Source organism: Rosa rugosa, chromosome 7 (genome assembly GCF_958449725.1).
Source record: "Rosa rugosa chromosome 7, drRosRugo1.1, whole genome shotgun sequence".
Classification (NCBI taxonomy): Eukaryota; Viridiplantae; Streptophyta; class Magnoliopsida; order Rosales; family Rosaceae; genus Rosa; species Rosa rugosa.
In genome coordinates, this window is record NC_084826.1 from 16,149,262 (window position 1) to 16,167,639 (window position 18,378).

The window sequence follows — 18,378 nt, forward strand, 5'->3', positions numbered from 1 at the left end:
AAATAAGAGATCAGGTGTTGAATCAATGGGAAGAGTTGTATGAAGAATTTCAGCAGCCAAAGTAGGAAAAGAAGTAATAAAGCTATTTGGTAAGACCCATTGCTGACCAGATACAAAAGACTCCACTTTAGTCAATAACGGTGCAGGAAAGTGTTGAGCTTGAAGCTTGTCAAGCAGAGGAGTATCGAGCCAACGATATGACCAAAACATGACAGATTTACCGTCCCCTACAAGCCATCTGGAATTCTGGAAAATTAGTGGAAGAATAGCCTTTAAACCATGCCAAATTGAAGAACCAAAATATCTATACTTCATTTGACGACAAATAGAGAAACGAGTGCATGCAAAAGAGCTCCATAAGGATACAGATGTGAGAACATTCCAGCCTAAACTTAGAAGAGCAGTAGTGTTATTGGATTTAAGATCACGTAAACCAAGACCAGCTTCTTCCTTAGGAGCACAGACTTGCCACCAAGAAACGGTGACAATCTTTTTAATAGCCAAGTTCCCAGACCAAATAAAATTACGAACACAAGCAGACAAGTGTTTCAAGAGAGATGAGGGCCAAAGGTAGACATAGCAGCTATGAAGAAGTAAACTCTAAAAAACATCATGTACCAATTGCACCCGGCCCGCCATGGATAAAAGTTTTCCTTGCCACCCCAAAAGACGAGCCTTTGCTTTATCCGCAATACCTTGAAGATGAATTCGACGTGGCTTGCCCTTAAATATGGGTACACCCAAATAAGTGAAAGGGGTAGCTCCGAATTTAAAACCAAGAATCCGTTTCACACATTTACGTCTATGGGAATAAGACTCCCCCATATAGAAAGTACTTTTATCCTTATTCACCATTTGCCCCAAAGCAGCACCATAATTTACTAGAAATTTATGTAATCGTTTGAGAGAATTGGCATCCCCACGACCAAATAAACAGATCATCAACATAGAGCACATGTGTGAGTGCACAACCTCTTGGCTGCGAATTAGGCTTAACATGTCGAGAAGAAAAAAGCAAAGAGAGTCCCCGACTTAGTGCTTCTTCTGCAAGGCAAAATAAGAGAGGGGAGAGAGGATCCCCTTGTCTTACCCCCCATGCACAACTGAAGAAACCATGAGGAGAACCATTTATTAAGACAGAAAGCTTTGCTGACTTTAGGATGGTAGCAACCAAGTCTATGAATCCAGTAGAAAATCCAAATTGTGTCAAAACCTGAAAGAGAAATTGCCAATTTAAAGTATCAAAAGCTTTAGCAATATCAACTTTAATTCCCACATTACCTCCTGAGATTTTCCGATCCAATAAATTAAATCCTTCCGAAACAAGTGAAATGCAATCAGAAATCCTCCGGCCATTTAGAAAAGTTGTTTGCTGAGGAGAGATAATCCGAGACGCAATAGGGCCGAATCTACTGGCTATGATCTTTGGAATAATTTTAAATAGAAAATTAGCAAGTGCAATGGGACGATGCTGTGAGATAGCACTTGCTCCCTCAACTTTCGGCACCAGCACAATGAAATTAGAGTTTGCATTGGGGTATAACCAGTTTTGTTGGAAAAAGAACTGAACAAAAGCAATCACATCTTGACCCACAATATCCCAGCAAGTTTGATAAAAAGAAACTGGAAAGCCATCCTGACCAGGAGTGCTAGAAGGATCCATAGAGAAAACTGCACTCTGAATCTCATCCGCGGAAGGAATGGAAACCAGAGTAGAGTTTTCATCGGCAGAGACTAAACTAGGAATAACCTGACAAAATTCATCAACACCTTGTGGACCACATGATCAGCAATACTTTGTGGTTCAGAGAGTAGAGTCTCCCCATCTTGTAGACAATTAATTGTTGCTTTTGAATATTTATTCCGAGCGTAAGCATGAAAAAAAAGAAGAGCATTTATCACCTTCTCTAAACCATTTAACTCGTGCCTTATCTCTCCAAAATGCCTCCTGTTGGCGAATAGCCTCAAGAACTGCAGTCTTAGCACTTACTTCTGCCTCAAAATTACTTTCACAAGACCCATCAGAAGCTATATTTTGTTGAATGGTTGCCAAATTGGCACGTGCAACCTCCAAATTTCTATGAACATTTCCAAAGACAGTGTTATTCCAATTTTTTAGGCTAGTTTTCAAGGCTCTTAACTTTTGCAAAGTGACATACATAGGGCAACCCACAGGCGTGGTAGTAGACCAACAATTCGCCACCAACTGCTTAAAAGATGAATGAAGTAGCCACATAGACTGGAAGCGAAAAGGTTTTGGCCCACTTGACATAATCTTGCTAGCTGAGAATAGAAGACTGCTATGATCAGAAATTGTTCGAGGAAGAGCAATGCATTTGGTAAAATGCCAAAAACCAAATCAACAATCATCACAAAGAGAACGATCAAGTCTTCGCTCCAAATGGCGTTGGCCCCAACCTTTAGACCAGGTAAAGAAAGCACCTGTTGTATCCAAATGGGTGAAATTGCAAAGCTCTGTAGTACTGCGAAAATCCTCACAAGAAGAGCGAAGTGGGATACCCCCACCCAAAACTTCATGAGCCCCGAGTACTGCATTAAAATCCCCAATAGCCATCCATGGGATTGAAGTATTTTTTCGAAGAGTCAATAAGTCTAACCATAGAGACTTAAGCTTAACCATAGAGGTTGCAACATAAACAAAAGAAAATTGAGTAAGAGTCCCCTCCATTTTAATTTGAACAGTGATATGCTGATCTGAAACAGAAACAAGAGAAGGAGTAGCAATATTCAAGGAACCAAAAAGCCAAATGTTTGGGAGAAGGTTACCTCGATTATTTACAGTAATTAGCTGCAAATTTAAAGAAGCCCAAAAAGAAGTGGGTACAGAATCAATGGAAACCATTGGCTCTGAAATGCATACCAATTCCGGGCGGTGCTGACAACATATATTTGATAATTCGGAACGAGAATCTGAATTACCAATATCATAAAGACTTACGCTTAACCATAGAGGTTGCAGTAAGCTCTCCCTACTTATGCTATGAGTGTTTTCCAATTGACAAAAAAAATCTATGAAGATCTTGAGCAATTATGTGCAAAGTTTTGGTGGGGAAGTACGCTAGATAAAAGGAAAATTCATTGGAACTTTGGAAGGCATTGTGTAACCCTAAAGGGAAAGAAGGCCTAGGATTTCGTAGTTTTGCAGAGTTTAATTCAGCAATGTTAGCAAAACAAGCTTGGCAAGTGGTCAATAACCCTCAATCTTTGATTGCTCGATTGTTTAAAGCTAAATACTTTTCGGATGACTCATTTTGGACTGGTTCTTCTCATGCTTCTTCTTCTTGTTCTTAGTATTTTCTCCACAAGGGACTTATTAAGACAAAGGATGTTTTGGCAGATTGGTGATGGTGCAATGGTGAATATATGGGCAGATTCATGGATTCCTGGGGTACCGGATTGTCGCCCTTGTGATGGTAATTTGGCTGCAAATGATCTCAATTTGGTGAGTGATTTGATCTGCCATACAGGGAGTTGGAATGTTGGTCTAATTAAAACGGTGTTTTTTATGCATGAGGCTGAAGCTAATTTATCTATTCCTTTATCGTCAAGGGATCGGAGGTTAATGATAGGGTGGTTTGGCGTCTTGCAAAGAATGGAAAATTCACGGTTAAGACTGCCTATCGGTTCTCCTTTTCTACTTCTCCTTCTCGTTGTCCTTTTGAATTGTCTGTTGGTGTAAGCTTTTGGAAAAAGCTATGGAAGTGTGTCACAATATACTCCCATCTTTGGAGAGACTTGCTTCGAAAATGGTTGTGTTGGAGTCTATGACATGTCCTCTGTGTATGATGGAGATTGAGACAACAATTCATTTGTGTCGTGATTGTTCTTTCACAAAACAGGTTCTGCAAACAAATGGGGTTTTTGCTCAGGTGTGTTACAATCCTTACTTTGTTCATTTTGATCTTTTGGAATAGCTTAGTTCTTTTGCTACTGAACTGTCATTGGAGTTACTAGGTATATTAGTGTACCTTCTATGGGGTGTTTGGAAGGAAAGGAACAGTCGGGTTCGGGAGAACAACATTGGTACTGTTGACAAAGTAGTTTTGAAGGCCATGTCTAGATTGCATGATTTTCGTTTCTTGAACGTGAAAACTGAGCATAACAGAGCTAGTAGTACAAGAACAGTTCGATGCATTGCTCCTCCCTTGGGATATTTTAAAGTTAATATTGATGGGTCTTTTCATCAAGCAACGAAGAAAGGTAGCATTGGTTTTCTAATCAGGATAGGCAGGGTACTTTCTTGGCAGGAGGAGGTATATCATTATCTATTCTATTGTCTCCTGAACATGTGGAGGCTTTGGCATGTAAACAAGCTCTTGAGTTTGTAGTTGCAAATCAGTTTCTTCCAGCTACTGTGGAAACTGATTCCCAATTGGTTCATAGCCAGTTGGTTAGTAAAGGGAGCTGCAATTTGTCCTTTTTGGGACATATTTATGATGACCTGGAGACAGTTTTGGAGAACCATGCAAATTTACGTGCAACTCGTATAAAGAAGTGCAAACCGGGTTGCACATCTTATGGCCGCTCATGCTAATTCTTGCATGGTGGAGGCATTTTATTTTTCTCCTCCTTTTTTACAAGCTGCCTTAGCAGCTGAAGTTTGTAATCTGTAAGCATTCCTTCGATCAATAAAGTCTGACCTCGTTTCTCTCAAAAAAAGGTCAAAAGCTATTCAAAAACTATAATTTGCAGTTAGAGCTGAAATATGTGGTATCAAAGTAAGAAGGATAGAAACAAATGGCTGGAGGATCGGTTGCACAACACTTTCAGAGGAATTTTCACTACTTTTTGAAACTTCATATAACAGCTAATTGCATGTCATAATGTTTTACAAGTTCACTAAATGTAAGGTTGATCTAGCTCGTCCTCCACAGAGTTCAGTATCTCTAAGAATGAGGAAAAGCCATGAAGAGATTTTCAGGGGTAACATGAGGCGACCCTTTCAACATTTAAATTTTTTTGTTTTCTTTATTGACACAATTTCGATTGAAGTCACCTAATCCCATAGCTTTCACGATGTCATCAGTCGATCTCTTATATAATCAAGGACTCCATCCACGTTCACTGTCCAAGCAACTTCAACAGGGGAATAGCCTGTCCATGGATTGCTTGAATTCCAACTGTAACAAGTTCAACTTAGTTTAAGGAAACAATTGCATAGAGTAGAATTTAATTCAAGAAAAAAACTGATGTGCCAATACTTCTTTAGTCCTTGATCCATCAGTGTGTGCCCAACACAGATGCCCTGAGTCTCAACCCTCACAACCCCCTTCTTGTATGTAAAGAGATCAGGACGGACTACTGCTACAAAACTGACAGGGTCATGAAGGAAAATCCCTGAAATGAACACGTGTCAGAGATTCATTCAGATGTAAGTATCAAATAATAAAACGACGATAACAATGACGGCAAGTGCAAGTTCATCTCATATATTAAATTACCATAAACACCATCAGATTTCACGTGCCAATCTCTGTAGAATTTACAAGTGTCACTTATGAATTGAGCATGTTTTCCTTTTGATTCCCGCAGTTGAAGGAGGTCAGAATCTGAACCGAAATACAGTTATCAAATCAGAAGGATGTTATTTCACAATTCCTCAGCATATGAAAAGATGAATTGGAAGGTGAAGCAAACTGTAAACTTAAGTCCCACCTGTAAACTTGACTTGGGTCGTAATATTTATTCCAACAACAGTAATGTTAGCCCCAGATGTAAACACAACATCTGCTGCTTCCGGGTCTCCATAAATCTGCAAGTCAGAGATCGGTGTCATCATGTGCATTTTGTTGAGATGAATTCAAATCATGCACAATTGAGTAGTTTCCTGCTTTAAGACTTACAAGTAGAAGTCTAGAACTCAGGATCAAAATATCCAAGTGGCATATAAAGTTACTATGATGGAACATTTTAATTAGACTCTTTACTTAAGGTGCAATGATAATCGTCCTCCTCCGGGAGGTGAGTTAACAAGGATAGAAACAACTAACTGCAGTTATACAAGTACATGAGCCAAAAGTAGGCTGGAGGGATAGAAACAAATCCCACACTATGTTTTTCACAAAAGAGCTTTTTAGATTAAAAAAATGAGATCATTTGGCGAAGTTAAATTTACTTGTTGTCCCAACCCATTTAGGATCATCAGGGCAGAAACAGGTGGCACTTACATTTGCTTCAGCAGCAGGATTTACATTTCCCAGTGCAAAGAAAGCACCGCCAAGTACAACCACCCTCTTCACCTTTCTTGCAAAAGAAGAATCCCTTTTGATTGCCTGAGCAAGGAAACATCAATTAATCAGAGATGAATTTTGAGAGTATGAATATTGAAGGAAAAAAGAAAAGGGGCAAAGGGCAAGTATTTGATACTTCAACTTACCAATGCCAAGTTTGTCAAGGGGCCAAGGGCAAGTATTGATACTTCACCAGGATATTGGGACACTGTATCAACTAGAAATTCAGCAGCAGTCTTCTCAATTTTCTTTGTTTCTGGAGGAGGTATAAATATGTTCCCCAATCCATCGGAACCGTGGATAAAGTCAGCAACACGTGGCCTTCCACCCTGTTTCCAGAATTAACATGGTTATGATCAAATTAATTAGAGTTTTTACTAGGAGAAGTAAACTAGAGGCATGGGGAAAAGGTTAAGGGTAACAAAACTGTGAAGTGTAATAAAAGTGGTCAACTAAAAAGAAAAGAAAAAAAAAAAAAAAACAGAGAGATGATACGAAACTATGATCCAAAGGTGCATCTCTATAAAGATTTTTCATAAAGCCATATGTACCCAAGGTTGACATCATATGTGACCAAACTCTGCTGAAGAGAAGACTAAGATGGGTAAAGTAAGGAATACATATGAAAGTAATTACCTTCAGAGGCTCAGGGCTTCCCTCCGCCACAGGCACACCTGGCTGCCCTGCGATCTCACACTATCCTTTGCACATTAAGCAAACTAGTTTGATCAAGAACATGCTCAAAATAAAAAAAAATATGAATCAGTATAAAAACTCATTTACAAGTAGATGGAATCGGTACAACACACATACCAGAAGCAAGGCATTGCGAGTGGCATCTTCAGTGGTAACATTACCGAATATTGTTGTCAAGCCCAATATTTCCAACTCCGGAGTTTGAAATGCCATTAAGATTGCCATAGTGTCATCTGCTGATTATCAATTGAAAAGACGGTCATTACACCTCTTAATAGGAAAAAGAAAAAGGACAGTGCACACTGGTGTAGCATATATCCAGTAACCAAACATCTATCGTTTAGTCCAAAGTCATAATCCATTTAAATGTTATTTGAATTCCCTTCTATGTGGTAATTATAAACTATCTGATCAGCTTATTCTTAAAAGGAAAGTAAAGACATTGAGAATAAGAGTAAGGAATTTCCACCACCCCCCACCCACCCTGTCTATTTTTTTTTAGTCTTCTGTTGCCCTTTCCCAAAGTAGTAGAAGATGTGTTCTTGCAAGACTTTTTTTACAGGTAGCAGACATACTCTAAATTCATTACTTCCCCATAATCTTTGAAACTAGAATGAACATAAACAAGAAGTTGACTCCTAAAAAATCAGAAAGCAAACAGGAGAAAGCAGGAAGCAGATTACTTAACTAAATCACACAAAGCTTTCAATTTTATTGAGTGAGACTACTAAAACATGAGCATTATTCCCATTTTCATTGCACGTACTCTTCGTCACCAAAGATTTTCATAATCAAGCATATGACTGAGTCAAAATCGTTATCCAGCAAAATACTCAAACCTATCCCTTCCTTTCATTATCATCAATTCCCAGTTGCAAACCAAACTAATCAAAACAGGGTCAAAAAGTCAAGACCGCCATAAAAATTTGTCAAAAACAAACAAAAAATTCCACAATAAAATCAAATTTGACATACATCATCAATAAAGATTCTCACGCTAACACCATACCGTAAACACATCCAAAAATCAAATACCATAATAATGCAGAACGCCAGAAGAGAAAACACTGATTGGATTCTCAGAAAAAAATTCCAAAATGCAGCAAAAGAAAAAATAGGTGGATCAAACTAACGAAAGGTGCAAGCTTGATTAGCACCAATATATACCAATTCAGCCAAATTCAACCCTTTCTTCTCCTTAGCCCAACCAAGTTCCCCACTTCCCACAACTCAAACCATGAAAGAAACCTTAGAAAACATAGAAATCAAACATGTTCATGTTTCTCCCCACATTATCTCAGCAACCAAACAGACATGGAATAGCGGAACACAAAACGAAGCGAAGTGGGACTTACCGATACCAGGGTCAGTATCGATTATAAGCTTCTCACGCTTCAGATTACACCCCAAAACGCCGTCGCTTCCGCCGCCGACCACCGCACCGTCGGAATTCGTCATCACAGTCCCCATAAACAAGCGCTTTCGGTATCCTTCAATAAAGGGTTAGGGATTAACAGATAGAGAAACAAGAGTCGCGCTCGGGGTTATATATATATATATATATATATATATATATATATATATATATATATAATGTGTATGTATATGCGCGTGTATATTATATATGGTATATATTATACATCAACATATACATACACAGAGAGGGAGACGATGATGAGATCGGGGTTTCGATGGAGACGAGGATCGAAACTGAACTGACGGGAGAGAGAAGCCTATCGGTGATATATAAATGGGTTTGCTTTGGTTAGGTGCCCGAAGATGAAGTAGGGGATGCTGCATTTGGACGAATAGGAGAGCGACGGGTGGCGTGTTTCCAGTGGATCTGAATCTTGTCCCGTGTTTTGGTTTGGAATTAATTGTTTTTTAGAGGAAATTACAATGTGTGGAAGACTGGAAATTCCTGTAATATTCCTGTGGGATAGGGATGTAGGGTCAAATTCGGGTAATATACTCTTGTAAAGATAGGGATTGTGAAAAACGAGAGGACCGACGTTATTAGGACACGATTAGTAAGTCATCCGAATGCAGACTCTAAATTACCTCTCGAAAGAGGAGAGTCTTGTGATTTTGTAGTTATAAGCAACTCATTTTGAAAATTTTATTTTTAAAAAGAGTTGAATTTAAATCTACCTCCTTCAACCTTATACAAAAAATTATTTGTGTCATTGAATTTATAATTTGATCACATATGCCCTTATGCTCTCTTGTGCAACAAGCTCAACAACTCACCACCATAGCCTGTGAAACCAACATGTCTACCGCATCACAACCATACAATTGCACCACGTCCAACTGTTTGGACCCAAAATGAGCATTTTGGCCTGACAAGGCACGTCTTGGAGAAATTGAACCAATGTCAGTGGCTCAAGCTATATATTGTCGACAAGTTCGAAATATATATATTTAGAGGCTAAATAAAGCCTACTATGGAAGCATGAAAAGTCAACTATAGCACATTTTCCTACTTCGGTTAGGAGAAACCGAGCTAAACAAGGAAGGAGGGGTGGCAGACAGTAAGAGGTCCAGGGTGGAAAACCTTCAAACAAACAGCCCAATTTTCTGCAGAAGCAAAACTTGGAAACTGGACCTGTAAGAGGTCCAGCATTATTTCCGGCCCAACCACATGGAAATAAATTCTGAAATTTTACCACAACAATCTACATTCATGGTGGATCATTTCATATGAAGAAATCGAAGGTTGAATCTGAGTTCTTAGTGGAGATAAAAATGGAAGGATAAGGGAGCAGAAAATGACTTAAACCTAACAAATTCCATTAATGTTTAAGTGCTAAAACCTAACCCATTATGAGTTGTTTAAGGCCAAATAGTGTTGCTTGGAAGCCGTTTCTTCTTGTTCACACAATCGATACTCGACGTCGTAGATCGAGCAGAGCGAAAATCACCGGGAAGTGGGGAGAACTTGCTAAAGCGTGACTTTAGCTTAGCTGGTTTGCGAGGGCGTTACCCAGCCAAGCTAAAGTCACGCTTTAGCAAGTACCAAACCCTCTGTCAACGCGCTTCGGTCCTAGTCTCCTCGGGAACCGACGGTAGTGCCGCGACCACAACGGTTACATTGCATCCAGATCGAATTAGCACGTTCTGATCAACAAAGGACGGAGGTCATGAACTTAGAGAAATCTACTCGTGGAGATTTCAAACTCTGTCCTGGGAAACAAACTAGGGAAGAGGAGGGACAGCAAGAATCACACCTTAATTTAACTAATTTAGTCTCTGAGTCAAAATATTTATGATACATCAAATTTTTTTTTACTTTCGTAAACACTACGCTAAAACCGTACGTTTAGCCCCTAAACTTCTGATTTGAATACATGTGCTCTTGTACTCTCCAAGTTGATCAATCATAGCCACATCTTATCTAAACATTTAATTTCTTCATGAATTATTGATGTGTCGAGTTCATTTAAATTAGTTTTTGGTCTTGTGTCTTCCAAGAAACACACATTTTACACAGCTAAATCAAAAAATTGAGCCAAATGGACTCGATGATCCGCTATGAGTTTATCAGATTAGATACTACAAGAGTGTACATGTTAAAAAAAAATTATTAATACAAACCATTGGCGTAAAACTCATCAAAGAGGTCAAATTAACCCCAATACATAATCGTATAAAACTTCAAGCTGTTTTTGGGATAAGTTTGGAATCTTCAATAAGCTCAATACATGACAAAATTGGTATTACTAATTTATCCTATTTTAGATATAAGTTATCTCTAAATTATGAAAAGTTATCTTAATTTGTTCAGATAAGGACAGTACCATTATTGAAACCCCTTTGCTTTCTTAATTATGGTCATGTTTCATGAGAAATTCATGGGCAAAGTCCTAAAAAATTAAGATAAGCCAGCCAGGATCATGAATATTTGGAGCCTTAAAAGGAAAAAAAGGGAAGGATCATATATCATACATGCAATGGGATTTGGCAGTTCCTTTTAGGTTTTAACATAGTATTAATATCAGCTTTCTGTTTTTCAGTAAAAACATGTCCTGCAATTCTCTTCTAACTACCCACAATAATCAAGCAGCCCAGAAATTTCAGACTCCTGGACCGTGACAGCTTTCACATGATGAGAATTAACATTAGAACAACTTTCAATTATATATCGAGATTTATTCTTTGGACAAAAGCATATCTATATTTAAGTAGATAACAAGCATTGGATGATGACACCGCCACATGATTATGGTGGAATGATGACACCACTAGCATTATTGAGCCTTAAAAGAGTTTAGTGCTTTGTCACCGTTTGAAAATATTATAGCTGCAATAATAATGCATTTAATTCTAACCGATCTCTAATTTTTTTTTTTTAAATAAAATGGGTGTCAATCCATTAATAGTAGAATATAGGTAACATCACACATATAGCTCACCACAAATTTTGGCTACGAAAAAAATTGAGCTATTTTTAGAGAACCCTAAAATAAACTAAAAACAACACTACCATTTTGAATAAGACCAATTAATAAAGAAACAATTTCCTAACACTAGTAGGGAAAGCTCTGAAATAACTCAAGAACTAACCCTAATTTATTCATGTTCTTGCAAAATTACTCTACTCATGAGCACCCTCAAGAATGTTGACAATCTCAAGAATGTTGACAATCACAATCTGACTCTTGCTCACATCCATGCGCTCCGCCCTCTAAAGTTATATTTAGCTAACAAATCTTACATTAAATGAATGATCTCTTGAAAATATGTGTATTGCATCCCTCGATCTATTTTAAATATATTCTAAATGATAAATATATATGCTATGTGCTTACTAGCTCAACATGAGAAATTACCTAAGAGAAAACCCTAAATAAACTCACAAGTATGTTGCCCTCCTAGCCGTAATTTGCTATGAGGGACGAAATAAATCCTCCAAATGTCTACCAAAATAAGTGTGGAGTTTTATCTCAAAAGGTCTCGATACTATTAAGAATAATTCAACCACTTATATTTCTTATGTTGTTTTGTCTTGTTTTTAATGTGGGATTTTTCTTTACTTGTATCAAGCCACACATCACTGCACCTTGAGTCTACAACCCAGTTCCATCATGATAGGAATTTTTTCTTTGAGCTAGTTCTACCGGTTGCACTTTTAAGTTGTCACCTTGACCATTTGCTTATCTCCATTTTGAATGATGAGGTGTCTCAATCAAACCTTTAACTCTACGATTGACATAGTACTGATATTATTTCTCACATAACCAGTGTCTTCAATAGATATAAAATTTTTTGTTCAATAAGTCTCGATACTTAATGAATAATCTAACCATTTATATTCCTTATATTATTGTGTCTCATTTCCACAATGTTCCCTCGAGAAGCAAAACATACAGTAGTGAAATCTTCCCATTTGCACTTCATTTAATAAGCTCACCCTCACTTACGTCTTTCAAAAAAAAACGAATTTCACCACAAATTCAATAGCATACTAAAGCATAATCTACCTAGTGCTCAACGTTGGGATGACGGATTCCCACTTAGTATTCTTTATGCTTATAATATTGCTCGCTTTGATTAAAATTACCCAAGAGACTTTCATTTTTTTTTTTTTTTTATATATCGTTTTGGCTAGTCTTTCTTTAATAGAACACAAATGATTAGTTGGCAACTTCGTATCTACACTGTACACACAAGGCAAAGAGTACACCAAACACCGACCAACGATAACAAATGTTGAATCCCCCTTTTGATTGCACCACCATGTGCTATGATTGGTCTCTGTTACTGTCTTATTATCATGTACAGTTGTTGATTAGTATGCCTCAGCAGAAAAAACTGGACCTGACAAGCAAATTGTGATTTCGCCTTTGGAGTTTGTCAGAGAATTCGGTTACATCAAGAATTTGATTTTTCTAATATATCGAACAAAAGAAAATCACCGATTGATTTCCAATTTGTAGTTTTTTTGTAAAGAGAATTCCCATACAGTCAAGGATCTAAAAGTTAAACAATGCAAAAATCTTTGATGTTGCAGCGGAGGATTTTACTTTTTAATGCTGCAGCTCCCCCTCCTTAGTTCTTGTTTTCCAGTTACCGCTGCTTGGTTCTGGGTTTTTTCTCTTGTATTTGTTTCCTCATTACCAAAAAAGAAAAAGAAAAAACAATGCAAGAACCTTTTGGTTCAAAAGTGAGCATCTACTTACAAAATGGAATTTAGGATGTAATGATTTTTCAGGATTTCCATCATTACCAACACATACAAAAACTGATTTGCCCAATTGGAGCCAGAGCAAAGCAACAGATAACATGTATCATCCTTCACTTTCATAGTTCATAGTTAACCCCATTTACACGGCAGTGGCCCTCTGCAAAACTTGAAAAGGGTTAAAAACCTGCCGTAAAGTTTTGACCACACAACTGGTTGGTGTCGGTTCATGATCCAAAAGGGTCAGGATGCATCAATCAGTTGTATGCAAGTCGTATACTTGCTTTGAAATTCACTGTCTGTACCTCGAGGGCAGATTTTGGCCCACAGTCCGCATCAAAACTTGCTGCCTGCTCAAACAATAGAACCATATGAGAAACAAAGCAACAATAATGGGAGAAGACAAAGGTGACAGGTATATGACTGGTACACTGAATTCTTTGAGCCCAGAAGGATGAAACCAATTTTCTGATGCCAAGGACAGACCACTGTTTCGATTAAAAGAGAGCAAAAAGGAGAGCCCCAACTCAGAAAAGGAGTTTCTTAATTTCATTTTGGCCAAACTCGGTAAAGGAGTTAGGCACTGATACTCGTCAAGTCTACACTAATCTTTTGGCTTCAACCATCCACCAGGATTCAATGAAAGCAGATATTAGAATCCAATGTCAACATTTCACAAGCATCAATCATGAACTCACAAATAAGAGCAAACTTTCTGAGTTTCTCCACCTCAAAATCATAAACCATCATGCATACTTGGGAAAAACAAGTATCTCGCCAACAAGATCAATTAGCGCTGCAACCTAGAAAATGACCTCACTTACAAGCATATCTGAACACAAATATCTGTATCATATTTACCTGACCTATTTTCATTATCAGATATGCTCGAAACAGTATCAAGTAACTTCACGCATTTTGATATTTTGGGAGCTTATATTGGCAGGCGCCTTTACACCACCCTTTGCATTTCCAGTAGCTTGCCCTGCAGTACTCCTCGTATTTGCTGTCTCAGTAGCTACCATGGACTTCTTTATCTGTCCAAGGGAAAAGAAAAAAAAAAAAAATCAAATCAACATAAAACCGGAAACAGATAACAAAAACTTTCATCATGCATTACATAGCCAACTCGAATTCACTTGTAGACATATGGAGAGATATATAGATTTCCATAATACGGGAATACAAGGCTAACTTACAGCAGCAAGACGCCCCTTGTGAATATCATTTGTAATCTGCAAAGCCATCATAAAAACAATCACAAATTAATTAAGTACTATGAGACCCTTTTTTCAATGTGTGTAAAGCATCACCCATCAACCCACCCACACCACAGAGAAGATTAGGTACTTAAATATATACTATACAGAACAGTAACCAGTTGATCAATCCATGCTTACCGGTTTTCTGTAGCCCTTAATTTCATCACCACCAAAACCAGGAAGAGTTATATTCCAATTTTTTTCTGTCAGAACGAAATAAGGTAAAGAGGATTAAGCACTAGAACACATAATGTCCAATAGAAAATCATCATTGACGTCACCAACATAACTAACCAAGATGTAGGAGTATGTCTTTTGCTTCCAATGTAGTTGATTTCCGATGCTTGGCTAGTGAGCAACTAAATGTTGTAATCTGCCCAAGGGAAAAAAGTAGTGTCAACTTAAAAATCATAACAAAAATAGAATGGAAATTACTGGGAAAAGTTCTGATACAGGAACTCATCAATCATTGTAGAGTATTAAACAAAAGCAAAAACCATATGGGACATAAAGCAAACTAGAGGAAGTTGGTGCTGGCTAGAACAACACTTTATTACTGAGGCAAATACTTCATGTCCCAAGCCTAATTCCAGCCAAACAAGGTCTGACATAAGGATATCCATAAGTTCAACCAAAATTGAAACAAAGTAAATATTTAAAATTGAAGAAAGAAAGAAACAAAAAAGAAGAAGACCCTGAACATTGGGCTTTTTCAAGAATTTAGAAAAGATTCCCTCTAGAACTGCCACCAACCAATGATAAAACCGTCCACTTAAAACAAAGAAATCCTTCTTAGAAACAAACAGAACCAATCTAATAACACACGCATGACTACTCAATAATCTATTGATTCATTTGTCAAAACATCCACAGTTTCAAACTGTAAGAACAAGCTCAACATGTAAAATGGTAGCCACCTACAAAAAGGTTTAATTCACGAAATTCTAACTTAACAAGACTGTTGGGCATAAACAGTGAATGAAGATCCATTGAGTGCAAGGACTGAAAACTACAAAATGTCATCTCAACTACTCACAGATTCTACAAATTCATCTGCAATGTCCATGAGAATGTCTTCAACATCTGGATCCAATCTCTCCGATGGATCAATCTGTCAAAAGAAGAATATCAGCAAGTCGATAACAGGAGGCAAAAAGAAGAAATTAAGTACATGAATTCTAATGGATACCCATTCAGATATCACAGTAGGGGTTTGGGAAGCAATCATCTATAGCTTAATGTGTATCTTTAAGGAAAAAAGATAACAACATTATTAGAGCTGGCACTTAACATGCTGCAGGCAGTTTTTTCTCACCCATATTAGGATGGGTAACATTTTTCAAAAAAGAAAAAACAATGCAATATGTGCATAGTCTCCAGCATGAGGTAGACACCTTTTGAAAATTAGCTTATAATTCACAACAAATTCCAAAAAGGCCAAGATGTCTCACCTGGTTGACTAGATCATGAATGGTTCTTTTGCTAAGAATTCTGTTACAAGGTTCCTCAGTTTCTGCACTAGTGATTCTATTTTGCGGTGCTGATTGGACTGTGTTAGGCTGTGCTGCTGCAAGTGGGGAAGACTTCTGGTTTACTGGGACCTGGACCCTTGAATTTTGTTGCTGACGCGGTGAAGCTTGTGGGATCCTTGATGGTTGAGTTTGTTGCCCAAAATGGTCATGTCCTTGATGTGAGGAGGAAGGTTGTTGATGCTGTACAGATGGCATATGCTGTTGTGGTGAAGCTGTAGGCATGGGTCCTTGCTGCTGTTGCTGTGTAGCAGTAGGAAGGGGATGGTGTTGTTGTTGTTGCTGCTGCGGCTGCGGAAGATGTGATCTTTGCAGCATCGATGTCGAGGTCATCTGCGGCCTATACGGAGAGGAAGGTATAGGAGGCTTCCCTTGTGATCCAGATAACCATGGCTGATTATGAAGCGGTAAAACTTGAGATGTATTTGGTGAACTAGGAGATCCCAATGATGAGGCTCTTGAAAGGTTATGCCCTTGGAAATTCTGCATACAGTAAATGGAATTAGCGAATATACTTATAGAACTGGAAAGGAAAACCTTAGTCACCAGAAACCTTTTCCTAATGCACCAACAAGAACATAGCTGTAACGAGCAGAGGCATGAAATCAATAGAAAAGAACTAAATAAATAAATGAGTTCATATTCCAACTTGAAACCTGACAGAGAAAACTGAAGACAGAGATTTAAACCCTAGAGCAAATTATTTTTATGTAGTAACAGGAAAAGAAATGATGCCAGGTTCCCCATATTCTTGAAAATTGAAACAGCACTTTTAACATATTAAGTTAGCATGGTACATCAAATCCTTTAACGACAATCAACTTGTGAATGCAACACAAGTCCTTTAGGGTTAAGGCATCGATATGACCCACAGAGACGACAGGAGGATATGCAAGTACAAACAGTACATTGAACTCAGAAAGAACAAATCCACCTCACTTATATACATCAGCAAAGATAGCTTTGTCTTAAACGGAAGAATATCTTCAACAAAGCCAGTCTGAAAACCTTAGAAGTCAACACCACTTCATCTTATGTGGTATATCTAACTTTATACATGTCAATGAAGTTCAAATTGAAAATTGCAGTCAAAAATAGTGATTGGCAACTGGATACTGACTTGGGAAGTAGGGGACTGATTACTTGCGGTAGATGGTGGCCTAAGAGGAGATTGAACAGGTCTCTGTGGATGGTGTGGAGAAATCCCAGCTGGGCGCATTTGAGAAGTCGAACCAAGCGAGCCCATCATCCCCATTCCCTGCATTCCTGGCATCGGCGGTCTCACCTATTCATTCCAATAACAATCGAACCATCAAGCAAGTCCACCACACAATGTGCAATGAGAGAACTAACCCTGTAGGCCTCTATCTAGCTTATCGAAAACCACAATTTTCAGTTCAAATACTCACTACAATTACCACACAGTTTTCTGCAATCCCTAATTTGGAAAAGCTTAAACCTAAATTATCCAAGCAGCAGTAATAGAATAGTTAATGGAACTAACCGGTCTCACCTGAGAAGCATTGGAATTGGATGAGGGTTCAGGCACACCAACACCGCCGCCGCGGCCGATGCCGCCGAAATGGCCGTAAGATGAGGTATACGGAGTGGGCTGAGGGGGAGAGGGGCCAGGGTGGTGCGCCGGGACACCAATGGCAATGCCGCCCCTCGGAGGAGGCCCGGAGACCGACGGCGCCGGAGGCACAGAGGAAGCGGAAGAAGAAGGGGAGGGGTAGTGGTGGGAGTAGTGAGGCGGCTGCGGCCATGGGCGATTCAATGTGGGGGGAGGTCGAGTATGAGCAGGGGCTGGGAGGGACTGCGGTGGTAATGATGCGGTTGAGGGTTTAGGGTTAGGGTTTGGAGACGGAGACGGAGACGGAGACGGAGGGATTGGGGCGGAGGTTGAAGGGGCTGAGGCGGAGGAGGACGGCGGCTGAGGTTGCGATTGGGGCTGGGGGGGTGGGAGTTGTGGTGTTTCAGAGGAGGAGGGGATTGGAGGAGTGCCGGTGGCGGTGGAGTTCTGTGGGTCCATGTGAGTTTGTGGGGAGTTGAGAAGGAGGGAAACATGGCTATTTCTTTGGATTATGCTTGGGTATTTATAGGGACCTCAATTTGGAAAGGTCGAGTTTCTACGAGCAAAACAATGTGAGATATTACTGGAGTGGTGGAGCTGGTGTAACTGCAGCGAGAGTTGGTGTAACTATATTGCAGTTACTTTTGATTCGCTTTATTTTGGGAGAAATTCACAAATTTTGTAACGATGGTTGGTTAACCTGTTTGAACCCAAAAGCATGAAGGTGAGGAAGCATTCAATCTAACCCCCATAATTTCATTATTAGCGTGTGAGGGAACCGAACGAATTTCGAGGAGCTAACTGTTTCATTTTCAATATTATATTCTCACGGTGGAGTTTTCAACAGTTAGTTAATGCGAAGTTAAAGAATCATTAAGAAAAT

General features: G+C 38.8%; 2 protein-coding genes across 6 annotated transcripts; both read right to left on the reverse strand.

Moving 5' to 3' along the window:
* Positions 1 to 4,774: 4,774 nt before the first annotated feature.
* Positions 4,775 to 8,680, reverse strand: LOC133722064 (uridine nucleosidase 1). The gene is made up of 9 exons (XM_062148872.1): positions 8,303 to 8,680; positions 7,065 to 7,180; positions 6,888 to 6,947; positions 6,398 to 6,580; positions 6,189 to 6,293; positions 5,677 to 5,773; positions 5,463 to 5,570; positions 5,223 to 5,358; positions 4,775 to 5,141 (listed from the first exon to the last, which is right to left on the reverse strand). The coding sequence occupies exons 1-9, from the start codon at positions 8,415 to 8,417 to the stop codon at positions 5,033 to 5,035; spliced, it is 1,029 nt and encodes a 342-aa protein (XP_062004856.1). The 5' UTR covers positions 8,418 to 8,680; the 3' UTR covers positions 4,775 to 5,032.
* A 4,404-nt stretch (positions 8,681 to 13,084) lies between these two features.
* Positions 13,085 to 18,000, reverse strand: LOC133721685 (transcription initiation factor TFIID subunit 12). Of its 5 annotated transcripts, none has more exons than XR_009852300.1 (10): positions 17,427 to 18,000; positions 17,043 to 17,207; positions 15,845 to 16,405; positions 15,430 to 15,504; positions 14,688 to 14,766; positions 14,532 to 14,596; positions 14,331 to 14,366; positions 13,993 to 14,168; positions 13,437 to 13,481; positions 13,085 to 13,291 (listed from the first exon to the last, which is right to left on the reverse strand). XR_009852300.1 is itself a non-coding variant. In XM_062148363.1 (9 exons), the coding sequence occupies exons 1-8, from the start codon at positions 17,952 to 17,954 to the stop codon at positions 14,031 to 14,033; spliced, it is 1,647 nt and encodes a 548-aa protein (XP_062004347.1). In that variant the 5' UTR covers positions 17,955 to 17,999; the 3' UTR covers positions 13,085 to 13,481; positions 13,998 to 14,030. The 5 variants fall into 5 exon arrangements, 3 of the variants coding, with proteins under 3 accessions (XP_062004347.1, XP_062004348.1, XP_062004349.1); XR_009852299.1 differs by having other exon boundaries at positions 13,998 to 14,168; positions 17,427 to 17,999; XM_062148363.1 differs by having other exon boundaries at positions 13,085 to 13,481; positions 13,998 to 14,168; positions 17,427 to 17,999.
* Between the last annotated feature and the right edge of the window lie 378 nt (positions 18,001 to 18,378).

Excerpts from the sequence above, each read along its gene's own strand:
- LOC133722064 (XM_062148872.1), bottom strand. The coding sequence starts at position 8,417 with ATGGGGACTGTGATGACGAATTCCGACGGTGCGGTGGTCGGCGGCGGA. Across the intron at positions 7,181-8,302 it reads CGATACTGACCCTGGTATCG|ATGACACTATGGCAATCTTA; the intron begins GTAAGTCCCACT and ends GATAATCAGCAG. Across the intron at positions 6,948-7,064 it reads CTCGCAATGCCTTGCTTCTG|TGTGAGATCGCAGGGCAGCC; the intron begins GTATGTGTGTTG and ends TGCAAAGGATAG.
- LOC133721685 (XM_062148363.1), bottom strand. The coding sequence starts at position 17,954 with ATGGACCCACAGAACTCCACCGCCACCGGCACTCCTCCAATCCCCTCC. Across the intron at positions 15,505-15,844 it reads TTCATGATCTAGTCAACCAG|ATTGATCCATCGGAGAGATT; the intron begins GTGAGACATCTT and ends TTCTTTTGACAG. Across the intron at positions 14,597-14,687 it reads AGACATACTCCTACATCTTG|AAAAAAATTGGAATATAACT; the intron begins GTTAGTTATGTT and ends TCGTTCTGACAG.